The sequence below is a fragment of the Malurus melanocephalus genome, unplaced genomic scaffold (assembly GCF_030028575.1).
Source record: "Malurus melanocephalus ecotype Western Australia unplaced genomic scaffold, MMel_1.1 scaffold_376, whole genome shotgun sequence".
NCBI classification, from domain to species: Eukaryota; Metazoa; Chordata; class Aves; order Passeriformes; family Maluridae; genus Malurus; species Malurus melanocephalus.
Window position 1 is genome coordinate 368,739 of NW_026623608.1, and position 19,174 is coordinate 387,912.

The 19,174-nt window shown below is 45.8% G+C and overlaps 1 protein-coding gene across 1 annotated transcript in view; it reads right to left on the reverse strand.

The window, feature by feature from the left end:
- Positions 1-11,159: 11,159 nt before the first annotated feature.
- The window catches only part of TBX4 (T-box transcription factor 4), a 32,357-nt gene continuing 24,342 nt past the window's right edge, over positions 11,160-19,174 (reverse strand). The window contains exons 5-8 of the mRNA XM_057378811.1: positions 17,856-18,008; positions 15,634-15,722; positions 15,085-15,326; positions 11,160-13,829 (exon numbers count right to left, since the gene is read on the reverse strand). Of these exons, the coding sequence (XP_057234794.1) occupies positions 13,207-13,829; positions 15,085-15,326; positions 15,634-15,722; positions 17,856-18,008 (1,107 nt within the window). The 3' untranslated portion in view covers positions 11,160-13,206. The remainder of the gene's footprint in view (positions 13,830-15,084; positions 15,327-15,633; positions 15,723-17,855; positions 18,009-19,174) is intronic.

Genomic DNA, 19,174 nt, shown 5'->3' on the forward strand with positions numbered 1-19,174 from the left:
CTGACAGAGCTGGGCYTTGCAGGGCTGATGCTCCCTCAATTCCAAACTTGCTGGGAATKCTGAGCTCCCTCAATTYCAATGCTGAGCTCCCTCAATTYCAAACATCCTGCAGAATGAGGCCAAAGACTCTGAGCTAGGAAGAGGTGTGAGGAGAGCTTTATTAGTATGGCACATATTTAACCCATAGGAAAACCCACAAATTTTACTCATTTTAAGTGTATTTCACACTTTTCCACTATTTGAAATAACCACATTTGTAAAAACTTCTTTTAATGAATAGACCTCTTTATGTACAAAGGCAATCCCTTTTTTYCCCCCTAAGTACAGTCCTTTTAAAATACTATTTCTTTTGTAGGTCTGGCTGCTTCCCTCATCTGTTCATTATTGCTTGCTGCTGCAGAACCCTCCAGAACTGAAATCTGGCAGTTTAGATGATATTTTATCTTAGAAGAGTTTTGCTGATCCGTGCCACGTATCCATCAGGATTAATCAGACAGATAAGTAAAGGACTTTTTAATTATTTGATGCCAACCCCAAGCAAGCTGGAGCTCTATTTGTGTGTGAGGGATGGGAAGGAGCTACCTGGGTACCAATTCTGGCCCCACTGAACTCACTGGGGGTTCTTCTATCTGACTGCAACAAAGCAAAGACTTCACCATATATTTAAAAGAAATAATTGACTGGGATTGTCTGAAAGCTGGTAAACATATTTTTCAATCTACCTTCCTTTTCACATTTGAATGTTTGCTTACCTTACACTCCTATCAAAGTAATTTATTATAAAAACTTCTCATCAATTCCATTCTATTCCAAGTTTGAATTGCTTCATTTTTTCATTTCTTGTGCATTTAGAGGCCCCACATGGCAATGTCTGGGCTGAAAACGTGGTAGGGGAGCACTGGCATATTTTGTCTTGCCGTGATTTAAACCGAATTAAAGAAAAGCAGAAATGAAAACATTTCCATTTGTTTATGTAACTCAAAAAGCCCTATAAAATCGGGCCCGAGCTTGCAAGAATATCCTTTAATGAACACAAACCCTTTTTGCAGGCAGGCCATAAACACAGGGACACACACACACATCCATGTCCTATCTCCCCTATCAATGGCAAACTGCAGCAGGTAAAAACCTCCCCCTATTTCTCTTAGGAAATATCGACCATTTTTACAGGGGAATTTGGAAAATGTGTTTTTGGAAGGTGAAATCCTGCAGCCCAAAGTGCAGCCATGGGCACAGGGAGCCAACAGACGGGCTGCTGTAAAACAACCCTTTAATAAGGCATTAAAATGCCATCGACTTGGACAGAGGGAAAAAAAAAAAAAAAAAAAAAAAAAAAAAAAAAAAAGCTATGAAAACAAATGCCTTTCAAATAATTAGGATCTTATGCCTGAGCCCGGTGTTGATCTCTGTGCAGAGATTTTCCTGCTGGAATCAGCCCAGCCTAAGTCTGATCGTCTAAGGGGGGAATTAGCAGCGCGTAAATGGGGCTGTGCTGTGCCTGCCATACACAGTCAGCCCTCCAAACCATCCTGCAGCCCTTCTATCTCCTCCTTCTGTCCCCTAAACTCTCCTTTCTGTTCCCTAAACTCTCCTTTCTGCCCCTTAAACTCTCCTTTCTGTCTCCTAAACTCTCCTGTCCCCTAAACTCTCCTTTCTGTCCCCTAAACTCTCCTTTCTGTCCCCTAAACTCTCCTTTCTGTCCCTTAAACTCTCATTTCTGTCCCTTAAACTCTCCTTTCTGTTCCCTAAACTCTCCTTTCTGCCCCTTAAACTCTCCTTTCTGTCCCTTAAAGTCTCCTTTCTGCCCCCTAAAGTCTCTTTTCTGTCCCCTAAAGACTCCTTTCTGCCCCCAAACTCTCCTTTCTTTCCCCAAACTCTCTTTTCTGCCCCCTAAAGTCTGCTTTCTATCCCCTAAATTCTCCTTTCTGCCCCTTAAAGTCTCCTTTCTGCCCCAAAACTCTCCTTTCTGTCCCCTAAACTCTCCCTTCTGATCCCTAAAGTRCATTGGAATACACTTGGTTTAGGATGCCACAATATTTTTTTAATTGATTCTCAGGTTTTTATCATGAATGTGTGAAAGGGTTGAATTTCCTGATTTTTAGGGTGAGTGTGACTGGCTGATTCTGTTTTCAGCCAGAAAGAGCTGCAAACCCCATTTCTGGTCTTGAAAATCTACTGTGGGCTTGTTTTCACTTCAAATAAAGTGCTTGTATTAATTTAAAGATTTAACAGTATTTTGTGGTGGTTGCTGGTGTATAAAATGCATCCAACTGTTGTATAAATTTATCCTTTAATGCAATAAAATGATTCAAGAACCATTTTATTTATCCCCTGTAATGTATACAAACATAAAAATAATTCTAATAATTGATCATTCCTGTCTCTGTGTATGTTATAACTGTTGTGATGATTGTTCTTAGCACAGCTCAGAAAAGCTACACTATTAAAAAAAATATTTGGAAGGATGTGCAGCTGTGATTACATAATTAACATGATAAAATAATAAGGCTGTTGCYTTAGAGTTGGGCATCAGATTCTCAGCTTTTAATTAGAGTTTAATACAATTTTTTAACTTAAACAGCCATAAATGAATATTGTTTTTCTTATATAACAACATCACCGTTTTGATCTCCATTTTACAGAGCACTAACATCAATAACTTGGAGAAATTAATGTATGTCCCTCCTGTATTTCATCTCGTTTCCTGTTTTGTCATTAGGCAACAGTTCCCCCTAAGGCACTGGTTTTTAAACTTCCAATCCAGCCCATGCCTTTCTTCCAGATCTGTAATTGCAGATCCTTCTCAATTTTGTTTTTTTCATGCAYAGCCCGTGATAAGAGCTCTGTGTGTAACATTCTTAACCCGCAGAACCCCAGATCCTGATGCTGTGATTTCACCCATTAATCAGTTTTATATGACTTTCTGCTCGCCTGGCTTTTCAAAGTGTGAAAATTTACGCTGCAGAGGAATTTTATGGATGGCAACCCTAATTCTTGGAGTAAGATTCTAAATCACTGCTCTGCTCAGAAAGCTTTGGGCAGAATCTGGAGATTGCTGTGAGCTGCTGTTAAGTCTGCGTTGCCTTTTGGCTGGAAGCACATCCCAATTAGTGACCCTTCCACGGAGCAGTAGCAGCAGAGAAGGGATTTGGATTTTTTTTTTTTGAAAGTCAGTTGTAAATGATTAGTCCGAAAGAGGAGCATAAAACCCCGAGCGAGTCCCCTGCAGGAGCCGGCTGGAGGAAATTAAAGGATCAACAACAGAAGGGAAGCACTGAGGTAGGATTGTTCCAGGCTGCAGCCACAGGCTTTCCCAGCACTCAGGAAATTGGCTCCATCAAAAGGCGAGGATGCAGGAGTGAGGATGAGGAGGATCATRCAGGTGATGGTTCTAAATCATGGCTCCAGATCCCAGCGTTTTCCAGGGGACAGGTTTCCTCCCCAGCCTGCAAAAAGCRGAGTTCTCTAGGTCCAAATGGCATCTTCTCCTTGTGGATCAATAAAGGTTGGGTAGAAATGTGAGCTATAAATCTGATCTAACTCAATAAATAACAAAGTTTSAGTTTCCCCCAAATAATATCAGTTGGATGGGGGTTTTTACTGTGAGGTGCCCCATGTTTGTGTGTATTGGGAGCCAGGTGAAGTTTTTCCTTTAACTCTAAAATAAATTCATTCTGCAGAAATCTGCATCTTCTGGGCCTGGGATGAAGCTGAAACCTTGCTGCTGGAGCAGGAAAGGATCACAGGAGGGGAAATGCATAAATCTCCATCTGGAGCCAAGTATGCTGGGAAAGGAGGAAGGAGATGGGGGAGCAGGAGTGCCAGAGCAGCCTGAGAGAGCGCGAAATTCCGAGGGAAAAGTGCAAGAAAGAAAGAGGAATGTCCCGGGAATGAAGCTCGACACTTCCACCAGAAATAAACCACTGGAAAGCCGTAATGCAAATAAGGAAATCAGAGCAAAAATTAACAATATTCAGCTCTTGAGATGTCAAAAGAACGAGAGGAGTTATTGGTGTTAGAGGTTATTGCCAGAGGGGAAAGCTCAGCGTGTCCTGGGTAATTAAGCTTCTCTGGAGACCACGGATCCCTTGTGCAGGTAAGAAAGGCTTTTATAACACGGCATCTTTGCTATTGTAATTAAACACCACGGGCTATTCTGCATATGAAGTCTTAAACACTTGAGTGCTTTATCAGGGGATTTTACTGGCCAGGCATGTGTGTTCGTAGGGCAGAAAAAAAAAYCCCGGCTGCTATAAAAAAAGAAACCCAAACATTTCTTTTTATTACTMGACTTGCTGTATTTTTATATATATTGAGCCAAATTCATCCCTTGTGGAGCTCGGTCGAAGCCAATAAGGGCAGATTTGGCCCATGTCTATATGAGAAAGGTGGTGACAATTAAAATATATTGTTTAATAATGAGAGCTATGGTAGTGRAGTGTCTTTGTGTCTATGAAATTATACACCACGACACCCAGCCAGTGTGGAGCTGGGACTAGCAAAACACGTCAGGCTGCTTTCTGATGGGAAGGCAAAAGCACTCTGACTTTTATGACTATGATTAAATATCACAAAGGCATTGGAACAAGGCTAATTTAGGTAACATCTCCAGAAGTCTCGTTTATGGTGCAGTATTTTACCATTTGAAAATATTTCTTGACTGGTTTTATATGTGGCTCTCAAGGACAGTACGACTGGCTGTTATTAGCAGTAAGTAAAAGAACAGTTTTTATTTCACTCATATTTGAGGGACTTTCAGCAATATTCCAAAAAGGAATGTACCCTATTAAATGAAATGTGAGGACAGCCTTTACTATCACTTTACACTGGCGAGTCCCAGTTGTTCCCTGCTCAGGGCATGGCACCAACACATGAAAGGCATCGTTGATACCCAGAGGAGCTGAAAGTGTTGCCATTTTAGCAACAAAACCCCAAACCAGAGGAGCCCTCAGTCAGCACCAGGACAGAGCAGCTGTGGGTCCTACACAGCAACTCCCCTTTGTATACCTGTTGTAAGTCAGGGGGACTTTTACAAGCTGGAGTTTGCTGTGCTCTCTCCTCCTGCTGAGATTCTGGGCAGTGGAATCAAATCCCTCATCCCAAACTCCCCGTGCCTCTGCCTCATGAATGTCCCCAGTTTGGGCTTGAACCCAATGTTCCCAATCTGGGGTTGAACCCAATGTCCCCAGTTTGGGGTTGAACCCAAWGTCCCCAGTTTGGGGTTGAACCCAATGTTCCCAATTTGGGGTTGAACCCAATGTCCCCAGTYTGGGGTTGAACCCAATGTYYCCAATYTGGGGTTGAACCCAATGTCCCCAGTYTGGGGTTGAACCCAATGTYCCCAATTTGGGGTTGAAMYCAATGTCCCCAGTCTGGGGTTGAACCCAATGTCCCCAGTTTGGGGTTGAACCCTTTGCTGTTGGGTCCTCACCTTTCAGGAGGGAAGGGGGGAGAGGGAGAATTGGGAGATTTCCTTTGAGGAAAAGCCTTTTCCCCTGGGGCCCTGCCCTGCCCCTGGCAGCTGCTCCTGGCTCCCAATGTGCTTTAGGAGCTGGGGTGGGACAGGCCAGAGGAACAAGGGAGGTTTTGTTAAATCCAGAACTAAACTGGCCCTCGATGGCCTTGCCATGAGGAAGATGGAAACACCTCCCTGCTTAGCTGATGGACCAGAAAAGGCAGCTCTTAAACAAAACTAAAGATATAAAATATCAGTYCTAATGCTACAGGTCATCTAAGGGCTCCCCAACCCCCAAAAATGAGAGTGGGGAGRGAAACACAGAAGAATAAAAATAATTTTTGCTGTACTTATTACTCATTCTGAATCTSTTTTATGGAAATCTGGCCTTTGGCATCGGACTCAAATAATATTTTATTAGGAGAAAGCATGATTCACTGAAATAGTGCACTTTGGTATCTATGGAAAGGAAAACTGGGAAGGACACGAGAGARGCTGAGCTGTGGAAAACCCATTCAAGGAGCCATTGCCACTCACAGGATCTCAACCACAGTAAGAAACAACAGAAAGGAACAAAGTATTTCCAAGGAAACGTTTGGATGTGGTGCTGGAGCCAAGCAATGAATTATTTCTGCATTAGCCTGTCAGGAAAGGGTCATACAGTATCTGTGCAAGAAGAAGGTCCTGTCATTTGGAAATTAAAGGGATTTTTTTTATTAGCACCAATGTGATGAGCAGGACTGGCCCCTGTACCTGCAAAATTGAAACTTAACTGAAGACATAATAAGAGATCCCAGGAGGAAGGGGATCTTAAGTCTGGATTAAATAGGATAAAAGTTCCTTTTCTGCCTTTTTGCACCTTTCCAGAGTTCTGCTTTTSAAGCTGTGAGGATGCTCAGTGGATCCATGGGGACAGCAGCATCACTGCCCCATGCTCAGTGTCCTGTACAWCTTAAAGGACAATATTTGCCCTCTTGGCTTTCTGAGCAAACCCCTCCAGCTCACTGCACTGACACCTCSAGGCTGGGAGAGCTTGGACAGTGTTTATCCAGAGTTCAAATCCCTGTGTTTTTCTCCTGGAATGGGAGAGGGGCTGCGGGCACGCGCTCTGCTCCAACGCTGGGTGGAAATCCAGCCCTGTGCTGTGATCCTCGACAGAAATCCCAGTGGAAGCTTTCCCTGCCTCTAACCTGTCTCCTTGCCTTCAGAATGATAAATGGTGAGGGGGAGAGGGGGAACTCTCCAGGCTTTGAACTGGCCGCGTTGTCAGAAGGATGAGAAGGAAGGACGGATTCATTTAAGGCAGAATTTTTATTTGGCTAAAMCCCTTTTTTACTCTCTGTCCCCTTTGGTGAATAAGGCTCAGACCAARTCCTGCTCCAGAGGTGTCAGATCAGGTGAGACACTGTGGCTGCTATTTGAATGGGATGGATCCCTGTCCCCAGTGCCATTCCTGCCCTGCCAGGAGCTTTTGTCCCCTCTGCCTTCAGCCCGGGCAGCYCTGGAGCTCAGATTGCTTCAGGTCACTCTGATGTGCCAGACGAGTTCATCCCAACTCCAGGATGCCCCATGATTGATTCCTCATCCCAGGAAAACCTGCTCCAAAGTTCCAGGCTAAAATGGGCTCCTGGATTTAGAAGCGATAATCAATGGTTTGGGTATTACTGTTACATTCAGTAATTTTTCATGTATCAAATTCACAACTGATTAATTCAACACAATCCAATATTGGATTCAGATTTTTCTTTTCTCTCAGTAGCTGCTCAGACACCTTGGGCATGAGCAAACTGCAGCTTTCAGAGYGTGCCTGTGTCATCCATCAAACTCAAATACCCCAGGCTCATTCCTGAACTGCCCTGCACAGCCAAAGCTGCAGCCTGGGCTCAGGGAGGGAAAGATTAAAGGGCTGGTCCTGCTCTGCTGAAATCTATAAAACTTTTCCTATTGACTTCAACAGAAATAGGCCCGAGCCTTGGGATTTTGGCACAAAAACACAAAAATGTTGCTTTTCATCTCTGCTGAGCTGCATCAGGCATTGTTGCCTGCCTTATGTAAGGCTGTTGAGCAGGAATGGTGTTGCACACATTGTTCTCTGTACATGTTGTTCCCCAGTAAATTCTTGTCCAAGGATGTGTCCATCCCTGCTGCCAGGGGCTGAGGATTAGTCCACAAATCTGGCCCAGGTTCCTGTTATCAGTGTCAGCCTCCCAGCTCGAAGATACATTTGTCAAATTTTGTCTTTCGGGGCTGTTACAATCATTGCTGCCCAAGCAGATGGTGCTGACATTCCACCTAATTTTTCTTTTTTTTTGCACCAGTTTGTAAATAGAACCCTGCTGAAAATGTTCCTCGAAACTGCAGCAAAGTGTGGTTGGGAGCCAAAAATTAGTGTTTGYTGAGAACTAGGGAAAATTACAGCAAAAAGAACCCAGATGAAAAATGCTGGCATTGACCAAATATTCATTCAAACCTCTTTCCCATTAGGATTTTTTCAGTGGAACAAGAGCCTTGGGATCTGTTGTAACTATTCCTCCTTTTTTCATTCCAGTGGGTGTTGCTTTTCTTTTGTTAAATGAGTTTCTAATTAACAAAAACAGCAATTACCCTGAATTTAACTGAATTAGYGTTATTAACACTCTGCACTAATTAATCAACTTTTTAATTTCCTTCTCTCAGGACCTGATTCCAAAGGTGGGCTCGGGCCCATGGGGGCAGTTCCCAGCCTGGAGGCTGCACACTCTGTGTAAATCCACGGTGAGATCTGAACTGGTATCCCAGAGTGCTCAGACAGGAACATTTACTGGCCACGACCAGGAAAAGGATCTTCCCAAGAGGAACGAGAGCGTGGAGGCACAAACACCCAGCAAGGTGACAAAAAACCCCGAGGGCATCACCATCCCTTGCTGGGCATTTATCGGTGAGGCTGAGCAGCCCATGCCAAGTTTAAATTTAAAATTAATTTTGATTTAAGCAGGACACAGGGTGAGCTGTGCTAACAAGGGCTGGGGCACAGAGAAGCTGGGACCCCAATAATGAAAGCACCCCCTAAACCCAGAGCCTGCTTTCCAGACATTTCTCTCATGTCAGTGATCTCACATCAAATAAGATTCATGTTGGCCAAAGCTTTGTGCTTTGCGTGTACCACTCCCAAAATTTGATTTTCTTTAATTTTTAATCTTGATCCTCTACTTTGTGGAGWGCAAATCAGTTCAAACCATGATGTTTTCTACCAGCATGTCATGGGCTCAAGATTTCTCTTCCAGCCTGCTATCACAGAAATAAAATCCCATGATAAATAAAATAAAATCTGATCACACTGAATTTAGGCTGCCTCTTGTCACAGTCAAGTGCTTGGCACCTCCTTGGAGCAGGCCCTTAAATTAAAATATTGTAGATTTTTATGCTGTTTAAGCACTACTGCAGAAACATGAGTGGCCAAGGAGAGAGAAGGTTTTTTTTTCCCTCTGGCTGGAATTTTTCACTATAACCATCCTCAGGGGAGTTCTCATCTTCAAAAGAAACATTCTTTCTATACAAGCTGCAAAAAGAATTATTTAATGACATCATAAATTAATACAGAGAGGCACAATTTTTCCAAAATGTAGAGAGAGAGAAAAATAAATTCATGTTTGCCAAAAACACCCCGGCTCTTCCAGACTTAGGCCCCTCTTGAGCCTGTGAGCTGCCAGCGATGCCAAATTGAATGGTGGGGCTTTTGGCAGGAGTRAAGTTTAGCTTGTTTAAATTTTGGCCAATATTCCTATTACTCACATTCTCAGCAAGCTGATACAAATATTTGTTCTATTTCGAGGGAAGTCCAAACTCAGTGCTGGCACCGAGTGCTGCTGGGCTCRGTGGAACTGAGCTTGCTTGGGCCAAGATGAAATCTGGACATCGACCTTCAAGAAAAACAGAATTAAAAAATTCCCTGGGCCTTTGAGTCCAGATTAGAGCACATCAATGGCAAACGGTCCTCGTGTGTATTCAGGTTTTTCTCACTTGCTAATTTTTGCTTTAATCTGATTTGAAATGGGCCTGGCTCCTCGAGCTTGGATTGCCGTTCCCAGCTGCAGCTCTGGGGCTGGAAAAGCCTCCACACACAAAAACCTCCACATTCTTGAGAATTAAAAGCTGTTTAAACTGCAGTAAATCAAACTGGGACACGGTAAGCACACTTGATCTCTTTTAAAGCTGTGCAGGTTGTTGGGATTTTTTTTTTTTTGTGATGTCCCCAGTTTAGTGTTTCTGATTTGAAAAACAAACAGGGTGAATCCTCCAGGATACTCAGGATCACTGTGCTCCAGGTTCTTCATCCCTGGGAATGATCCTGCTCAGCCAGCAGCACAACCAGCACCTGCTGGGTGGGAAAATATTCCCAAATATTTGGGAGAAATCAAGTGGAACCTGGGTGCCTCACCCAGGATTTCAGGATTGGGATTGGACAACACCCAGGTGAGAAATCTTGCAATGAACTAATAAACAAACTAAAAAAAAACCAAAAAAAAACCAAAAAGAACCACCTATTTCCATCCCATAAATTAATACAGCCATATTTTTTTTGTCACTGCTCAAGCACAGTGGGATTTATAATGTGAATAATTCAATGCTCTCTGAATGTTTTTGTCACACAGGATGGGGATCCCACTAACATGACTTTGTAGCCATTTGGAAATGGGAAATCTGCTCTAAGTGGCTGAACTGAATTCCTCTCTGAGTGGAAAAAGATCATCACCAGAGAATGATTCATCCCTTTTCATCTCAATGTCTGATCTCTCTCCAGTGACTATAAAAGGAACCCAGATGACCAGATTAACATATATCCAAATTTTGCACATTTTTGTGCTAACTCAGCCTTTCCCCACCAGGTCCTTTAGTCACAAACATCATGTGCTATTTTTATAGGGAAAAGCTCGTTTTTTTGGCACAGGGATTGTCAGGGCACTCTCTCAGCTCCAGTGGCTGYTTTGGGACAGAGCCTGGGCCGTGCCCTGTGCAGGGGCTGCCAGCAGCACTGCTGAGAGCTCTCCAGGTAAAACCTGCAGCAATTCCATCATCCAGCTTTCCCTGCATCCCCTGCACAACTGAGAGCTCCTCCAATGATTCTTATAGGAGCTACTTTTTAACTGCCTTAAATCAATAAATACTGCATGGATGGTTTAAAATAGCAGCAGTGATTGTTCATTTCAGTGAYGTTGTTATTGTGKTGGTCACCTTTGGAAAGCAGGTGGGAGATCCCAGCAGCTTTTCCTTCACACCCCGGGCTGCTGACCCCGCTCATTTTGAGGTTACATTTGTCTGGTTCAGTGTTGATCCAGTGTCAGGGTGAGAAATGAACTGAGCATTTCCAGTTCTGGCCAGAGATACCCCCAGAGCTCTTCCCACTCCCTCCAACATTTAATTCTTTACCGTTGTCACTGAGCTGCACCCAGACACAAGAATGGGGGTTTGGTGAGCAGGGGCTGCTTTTAACCCAGTGCTCTGCTCAGCTCCTGTCAGCTAAAACAAAGAAACACCAGAAAAAAAAGAAGAAAAAAAAAAAAGAAAAATCCCAAACCAACCCAAAGCCCTGCCACGGGCACCTAAAGTCTGGTGGTGGAGCTTTGAGATGGTGAAAAAAGGGTCAATGTGGGCCTTGGGAAGTGTGGGATTGGTGTAGTCAGGCAGRAGGAGACAGAAGAGAGACGAGGCATTAATTCACCGTGGAACGTTTTTATACAAATTATTGAAATGCACCCAGAGACAGCTTATAGTAGTAAAATGACTTTATGTTCTGATATGTAAAATAAAATGTCCATGCTATGTAACAAACATTTAAAAATTCCATACCACCTGTATCTAATGTGGTTTCTAATAAAGATTTATCTGTAGTATATATGTTTTTTTGTCTAACCAATTCTTAGTTTTTACATCAAAGGTGTGTAATAAAAAAAAAAAATCTTAAATAGATGTCTTTCAAAAAAAAAAAAAAACCCTTGCAACATTCATTTTTATTAAGTATTTCATTCGTCAAAAGCAAAGCTGAWTTGGACACGTGGCCTGCATTTGTGATATATATATTTTTTATATATATATATATAAAATATATATGTATATAAATAGCTATTCAGCATGCAAAAATTGTAGTGATTTCCAAAATCTGGTTACAAAATCCACACCGCTCACACACGGATTCTGCTGAGTGGGTGCGTGGGATTGTCCTGGTTGAGATGTGACCAAGGGCTGTGTCACAGCCACCCTTACCCAGCAGCCTCTTCCCTGGCACGGATTCACCAAAACACAGAAGCACCTCCCGACCCCCAAACCTGCATTTCTGCATTTCAGCTTTTGGCCTTTGCCCAGGAAGCAACAGGRAGAATTAAAAACCCCGCTGTGGAATGATTAAAGCTTGAACGTTGTGCTGTTCRTTGGACCCAACTCCAGCATCACCTCTGTCACCGTCCCTTGGGGTGGCATTGAGCTCAGCGGGGTGGGCACCGCGGGCCACAGGGGGACACAGGAGAGGGAATGTTCCAGAAGGAATGCCGCTGCTTCCCACATGGGTGTCAGCTGAGGGATCCCTCCTTATGGAATCACTGAGGTTGGAAAAGACCTCTGAAATCATCAAATCCAACCTGTGCCTGATGTCCCCTCACCAGCTCACAGGGACACTCCGGGAGGCAAAGCCCACGCTGGAGGAATCGGCTCTGGACACTTCCACAGTAACCAAAAGGAGCAATGGAAACACTGGTTTTACCTGTTCTACGAATATTTGTACACTGCAAGGCCTGACAGGCTGTGGGAGCTCTCCCTCCCCACCCCACCATTAGGAAAATATTCCTCCTGAATACAATTCTGAAACAATTCTGTCTGAGCAGGATGCAAAAGGAAAGAACATAGCACAAAAGGCACGTTTCAGCTGAAAAGGAAAGAAATCAAGGACCAGCAAATACAGAAATTGGTTCTGGAAAGTATTAGCGACTTTTAAGCTTAAACTTCATAAATATATTGCAATAAGCAAGTGTGGTTCAATCGAGGGATGGGAGTCTGAAGACACTGGGTCTGTTCCTAACGCTGCAATTAATTTGCTTTTTGGCCTCGGGCTTAACACTTCACTTCTTCRCTTCCCACAGCCACGGGCACGGTGCTGTGGGGGGAAGAAGAGACATTTGTGCATCGGTGCCTTCTCCTCTCTGCCACTGGCACGGACCCTGCACTGCCGGGGAGGCGCCGGGGCGGCACCACAGCTCCCCGGGCCCGCGCTCCGCAGGCTCCCACTGCTCCCTCACTTCCAGAGGAACGAGGAATTTCTACGGATCTAAAGRGCTACAGAAGCGCTGCCACGGCAGTCCTTGAGCTACGCAACCGATCAAATGGCTTTTTCCTTGGAGTTTTGGGAGGTTGTGGCTTCATCATTCRAGGACCATACAAGTGAAGCTCATGTTTTTCCCAAACAGCCAAAATTTGCTCACGGATGTTTAACATTACAAGCAAAAGGACATGATTAGCTACRTCACTCGTTAGTCATGAAGATGGTTTCTACTGGATGAAGACACGAGAATGAATTTATTTGGGAGTCAGTAAGAGCCTGATGAATCCAGCCCACTGAGACAGGAGGTGGGATTCTCCGTGTGCCTGAAGGTACAAGCTCTTCACCCCCACAAATCCCTCTGGAAACGCACGTGTGTCTCACCGAAGTGCAAGTTACCCACAGGTATCAACACCGATCGAACACTGTCCTGGAGCGGGAACGCTGGCTGTGGCATCGCTCGGGGTCACCCATCAGTCCAGTTCTCCACAGTCCCCATCCCTGAATGATACTGCAGCGACGACTCCCTGGACAGGGAGAAGCTCTGTGAGTACAGGAACTCGTTGGCCGCGTTTAGGTGCGGAGAGGGGGGTTTCCTCTCACACACGGACGGGTGCACCCTTTCCCTCGGGAAGGACGAGGCGGGAACGCGCTCCCGGACCTGAGACTGGGACAGCTGGTTGTAGACGCTGAAGTGGCCGTTCCCCGGCGGCTGCGAGGCCTGGCCCGCGATGGCCGGCAGCCGCGGCATCATGGGGGCGGCGGTGAAGTGAGGAGGGAAGGGCTGGTAGGGCACAGTCTCCATGGTCTGGACGCTGTAGCTGGTGTAAGGTGCGACTGAAGTCCACATGTTACAGCTCAGGGGGGGCGGCGGGGGTGGTAAATCGTCGACGGCCGAGACGGCGGCGATGTCGGCGCCGGAGCCAGAGTACATGCAGGCCTCCCGCGGGGCCACCTCGCCGCAGTAGGACGGGCTCAGCATCTGCTGCTCGTAGGGCGGCGGAGAGCGGAAATAGTGATCGTCCCCCACCGAGGACGAGGCGTCCAGGTACGAGCGTTTGCAGGGCAGGTCCAGGTGCCGGGCGCTTTCTGCGGAATAAAATTCAGATTCAGGAGCAGCTCCCGGGACCTGGCTGGGAGTCCCCTTGGAGGCCGYGGTTATTTCGATTATTTCGCTCAACTGGTGCCCTTTCTCAGCTTAATCCAGTTAAACCATTGGAGTTTGGAAAAACAAAGTACAGCATCAAAAAGACATTGTGCTGCAAATGTCAGGCTAATCCCTCGGCCTCAAAGCACTCTGGTGACATTTGTCAGCTTAAGTGAGRGACTGGGCTACCCTTCTCACATCAGGGATTACTCCACGTTCCTCCAGATAACAGAGGGCCCTGACACTCCTGCGYGGCTCCTCCTGACAAATTCAAGAAGTCTCTTAAAGGGTCTTATCACAGYCTGCCTTCCTGTCATTGCAAAAATGACTCTACATTTCCCAGATATTCGYGTCAAAAGCTGCAGAAATGTCTCCAGATAAAGGAGCCCTTTCCTGGTCAGCAGCCCTTCCTCAGCTCTGCACAGCCCCTCTCCTCCTGTGAGCACCACGGCCCTGTTTCCCAGCAGCTTTCTGTTACTTATTAGGAATATTCTCTGCTTGAATTAGTGAATTCATCTGCAYATTAAACATCTGCTAAAATTACACATTTGCCTTGCAGCCCTCATTACTGGTGCTGTTAGATTCTTCATTTGGCCATGATCAGAAGATTGTCCCAGCTTMAATAAATTAGCAGGCAATGAGACATGCAAATAGAAGGATTGTATTCTTCTGTGCAAATATTTTCCATTTAACTTAAAACATGCCATGACCTCATCTGATGCTGGACTAAAAGGAAGAGAATGTAGTCTCAGCTCACTTAAATCTGAGAATGAGGGGATGAGAGGAAAGGGCTGCTTATACCCAGCTCCCACAGCCCCACCAGTCTGCAGACATTGAGGGAATTGCTCATGGCTTTGCCTTGGAAGTGCTGAACATTAGTTTGGGTAATGCTAATGGCCTCCTGCAGTTTTTAATTCAGCTGATGGTTACAGTGGATAATTTTCCGCTGAATCTCAGTGCCATTCGAATTACACATTCTAATTAATTGTTTCAGGTCTGACTCAGTCTGAATTTACCTTCTATGGGACAAACCCACTAAAAACTGCCTCAAACACCAGCTCTTGGYTCCTGACTCCCCAAAACACTTCAGTCACAACAGTATTTTTGAAGACCAAGGCCCAAGAGACCAACCCAAACAGAATTCATGCTCCCAGGTTTATTTTCTGTAATATTTTTCTAGCTGTAAACTCGAGTTACCTCTTCTCTTTARACAATGGTAGAAGAGCCCTGAATCTCTCTGTGCTGTGAAGGTGTTGAGTGGCAGATCTTGAGTATCCGAAGCTGCAAATTGCATGTGAGCACCGTTCTCATACTGATAATGCTGGAGGGTCTGGTGATTCCCATGGAGTGGGTTCACATCAGGCTTTGCTGACAGCTGGCCGTGACTGGACACCAACCTCTGCCTCATGATGCTTTTGGAAATTACTGGATATTCTTTGCTGAAAGAGGTGAGAAAAATGAAGCATCATCAGAATTTCGTCAACAGAATGATGAGATGTCGGTTTGGCTCCCCCAGGGCATCTCCAGCCAATGACTTCACCACCCTTCGCTTCAGACGATGAACTCATCGCGCTCCTCTGGGTGTGGGCAAGAGCTGACAGCACAGAGTGTGTCACCGAGTTACAGGAAGAGCTTTTGAGGGATAGAAATGGCACATGCAAACACGATGCCCCGTGGCTGGGGCACCTTTCAGCTGCTTCTCCAAAGRGCTGCAGCACGGGAGGAGSAGGATGAGGAGGGAGGTACCTTTGGAGCCGTGCCACGCGCAGGTCGCTGTCGTCGCTGCCCCGGAAACCCTTGGCAAAGGGGTTGTTTTCAATTTTCAGCTGGGTTATCTTTAAAAGAATGAAATCAAGAATAAAGTGTTTGAAAGCAAATCAGACCAGAAGTGGGTTTTGAGGTGCCTTGTGTGATGTCCTATGAAATGCAGAGCTGCAAGTGTCTTATTCTGGGCCTCGTGTTCCTTTCCTGGACTTCTGATAGAGAGAATATCTCTGATTTAAAAGGACTCCTGTGTTTCCACGTTAAGAGAGCTCTGCTGGTCAAGCTGTGGCTCTCCCTAATTTCCATAAGAATTTTCTGTGCCATTATGAYCCTATTCAGTCATTTTCCTCTGTGAACAGCATCCCAACTCAAACAGTGCTGCTTGAGGCCCCTCTGGCTGCCCTGAGCCTCCTGCATCCCATTTCAGCRGGGAGGAGAGCAGCCAGTTGTGCTTTGGGCTGGTTTTGCCTGAGTGTTGYTGTTACGAACAAGTGCACTTTTAGCAATGTTGAAAAATATCCCTGACCAAAAAAACTCCTGAGAGCACAGCTGGCTGCTATCAGTGGTGCAGGGGGAAGGTGGTGACATGTGAATTTAAGCAGCCTCCAGGGCTCCAGCTCTTCCAGGGGAGCTCAAGCAGCTGATGAACCACAAGAAGCRCAGGACCCTTCCAAAGCCACAGCCTGACAGCAGGTTTGTACATCTTCATTTCATTTGGTTATTTSGGACCGTGGATTTCCTTTGAAGTGAGCAGGATCAGGGATTCAGCTCCTCCTTGTCACCTTCCCCTGGCTTCACCCAGCCCAGGAGGGGATTTGGGGTGAACACACACCTTTCTCCCTGACCTATCCTCAGCTTCCTCAGCTTTAAAAAGACAATTATTTACAACAACACTTCCTGTTAGCAGGAGCCCCAAAGCTCCCAGCAGTGGCTGTACAGCAGTGACAGTGCAGGTATGGAGTTTATGGAGCACTTTGGGAACTTCAGGGATGAAAGGCACTATTTACACCAGACATTTTAAGTGTGTATTAAATATAAGCTCTTTTGAGTCTTTTTGGTTAACCATGTTTGGGCAATTGGTCATTTTACATCAACAGCTACAACTTCTCTGCCTTCAGTGTCCTAATGGGCACTTTCCCCCCACCCTGCCTTACCATACCACATCCACATTTCTGCTCTGAGTCTCTTAACTGGCTCACTAATTGCAAAAGTTTTGCAAGGACTCTATGCTTCAGGCATCAAAGGGCACACAGGCATCCTGCTTGGGAGGAAAAGCTCTGGTCAGGTTATTGGGGAGGAAGAATTTCACACTTGTTCCTGTTCCTGCAGGATTTTCCTATGAATGGGTAGGAAAGGAACTGCTACAGTAACACGTGGCAGCTTTCACACTGGGGTGACAGGAGGGTTCTGGCAGTGCTACCTCTCTCTGCACCTTTCGTTATGGATTTAAAAATTCCAATTAATGCTCTTACAGCCCTGCAATTGGACTTTGCCATTAGGAAAATGCCTGGGAGCAGCAGCTTGTGCAAAGGCTGAGCAGGATAGAATCAGAAGCCTTTCCATCCCCTCCTGCCATCCTCCCCTGTCCCTGCCCTGGTGACAGCGCTCCTGCTGCCACAGGGAGGTGACAATTCAYTGTCGCGCTGCTGTCAGCCCTGCTGGGATCCTGGGCTGGTAAAATCCTCAGCCAGAACTCTGCCCACTGCCACAACCAACAGCACAAACCAGAACCAGCCCCGAGAGCACACAGGTGCCCCTGACACCCAGCCAGAGCACAGAACTGAGCCCTTTGTGCTTCACACCCCCAGAACACCCCCAGCCCCCTCCTGCCTCCCYGTGCAAACCGCAGAGCCGGCTCTGAGCTCCGTTTTTATGGTTACATTCCTCGTCTGTCTCACTAAACACACATTCTATAATTACTTTTCACTGCAGATTTATGAGCAAGCTTTACTGGTCATTATTAGATGTGCTTTGCTGTTTGAATGACATCTCAGCTCCATGAGCACAGCGAGGCARGAGAGCCCAGGGCCTGCCAAAATATTGTTACCAGCATCATCCCTGCTCCTCCAGAGCTGCATCCACCGGCTCATCCTCACCATCAAAGCCAGCATGGAAACTTATCTTTTAAAGCAGCAGAACAGGAAGATCCTCTCTTAAAGCTCCTGGCCAGAAATAAAGCATTTTTAGCCCCAAAAACTGCCTACCTTGTGGTTCTGGTAAGAGGTGACTGAAATGAAGGAGGTCTCTGGGAAAACGTGGGTGCAGAAAGCCGTGTTCTTGGAGCCGAACGCGTTGTTCTCGTCCGCCTTCACAATGTGCAGCCGGGGCTGGTATTTGTGCATTGAATTGAGGATGATCTGAAAAACAATTGATGTTGAAGTGAGAAATCCATTCAAAAAAGAAAAGAGACAAGCCATGGCTGCTGGACACTTTGCAGCAAGATCCAAAGCCCATCAGAGCTCAGCTTTAGTTTCTCTTGCGAGTTAGAAAGGAAAATTCACACTCCAGAAATGCACATGAACCAAGGCACAAAAGGTATCTGCAGCTCTGGCAAGCAGAGCTGAACTTAAAGCTTTCCTGGTAAACCCTCATTTTCCTATTGCTATTGGATAGAATCAGCCTGGGTGGAAAAAATGTTGTAATTTTTTTTTTTCCCAGCTCACGCCGAAGCTGTACAATATATAATTCACCAGCAGACTGGTCTGTAAAGATTCCTAATAAATACTTTACTGAGCTGAAAAATACACAGTTTAGCAGAGGAAAAAAAAAACCAGCACAGAAACCACAGGGGGAAAAGAACTAGAGAGCTATTTTTCTTTTATCTGCTGGTAAAAAAAAAATAAAACTACAAAGAAGCAGATTGGTTTTTCCTGCTGTTTGTGGAGTGGCTGAGTGTGGGTGGTTGGTCTGGGCACCTCTCCCCTCCTCGAGTCTCGGCCAGGGAAAGGCAGAACCAGCCCAGGGATTTTTTATGGTGGGTGCCAGGGGGGGTTGGGGAAGGGCTGAGGTCCAGCAGGGATCACAGCCTGGCTCCAGCACTCAGCTCCTCTGCTGGAGCTTTTTGGGCTGGGAGGGGCTGCCCAGGCTCATCCCAGTCCGGCCCCCAGCACTGAGATGCCACAAAGAAGGGATGTGCCCAGACACTGCAGAAGAAAATGGCTTCAAGAAATGGAATTTCTTTTAAGCAGTGGGATGGTTTTAAGAAAAGCCTTTATTCCTTTTACTGGGCAAAGAAGAAATACTGCCTGTTTTCTCAGCATAATCCTTYCCAATCTCCTCTTTCTGCTCCCAAATGGGCTAATTGAGCCCGGCTGCTYCTGGGGGAGAGGCATCTCCAGCCAAGCTGTCACCCCTGGGTGCCCAAAGCCATTGGCAAGGACAGAAACAGGCAAAGAGGGGGAGGTTGGGATGGGTGGGGTCTTCAGTGGGGTAAATAAAAGGGTGGATGGATGAAAAAAGGGATGGATGGATGGATGGATGGATGGATGGATGGATGGATGGATGGATGGATGGATGGATGGAT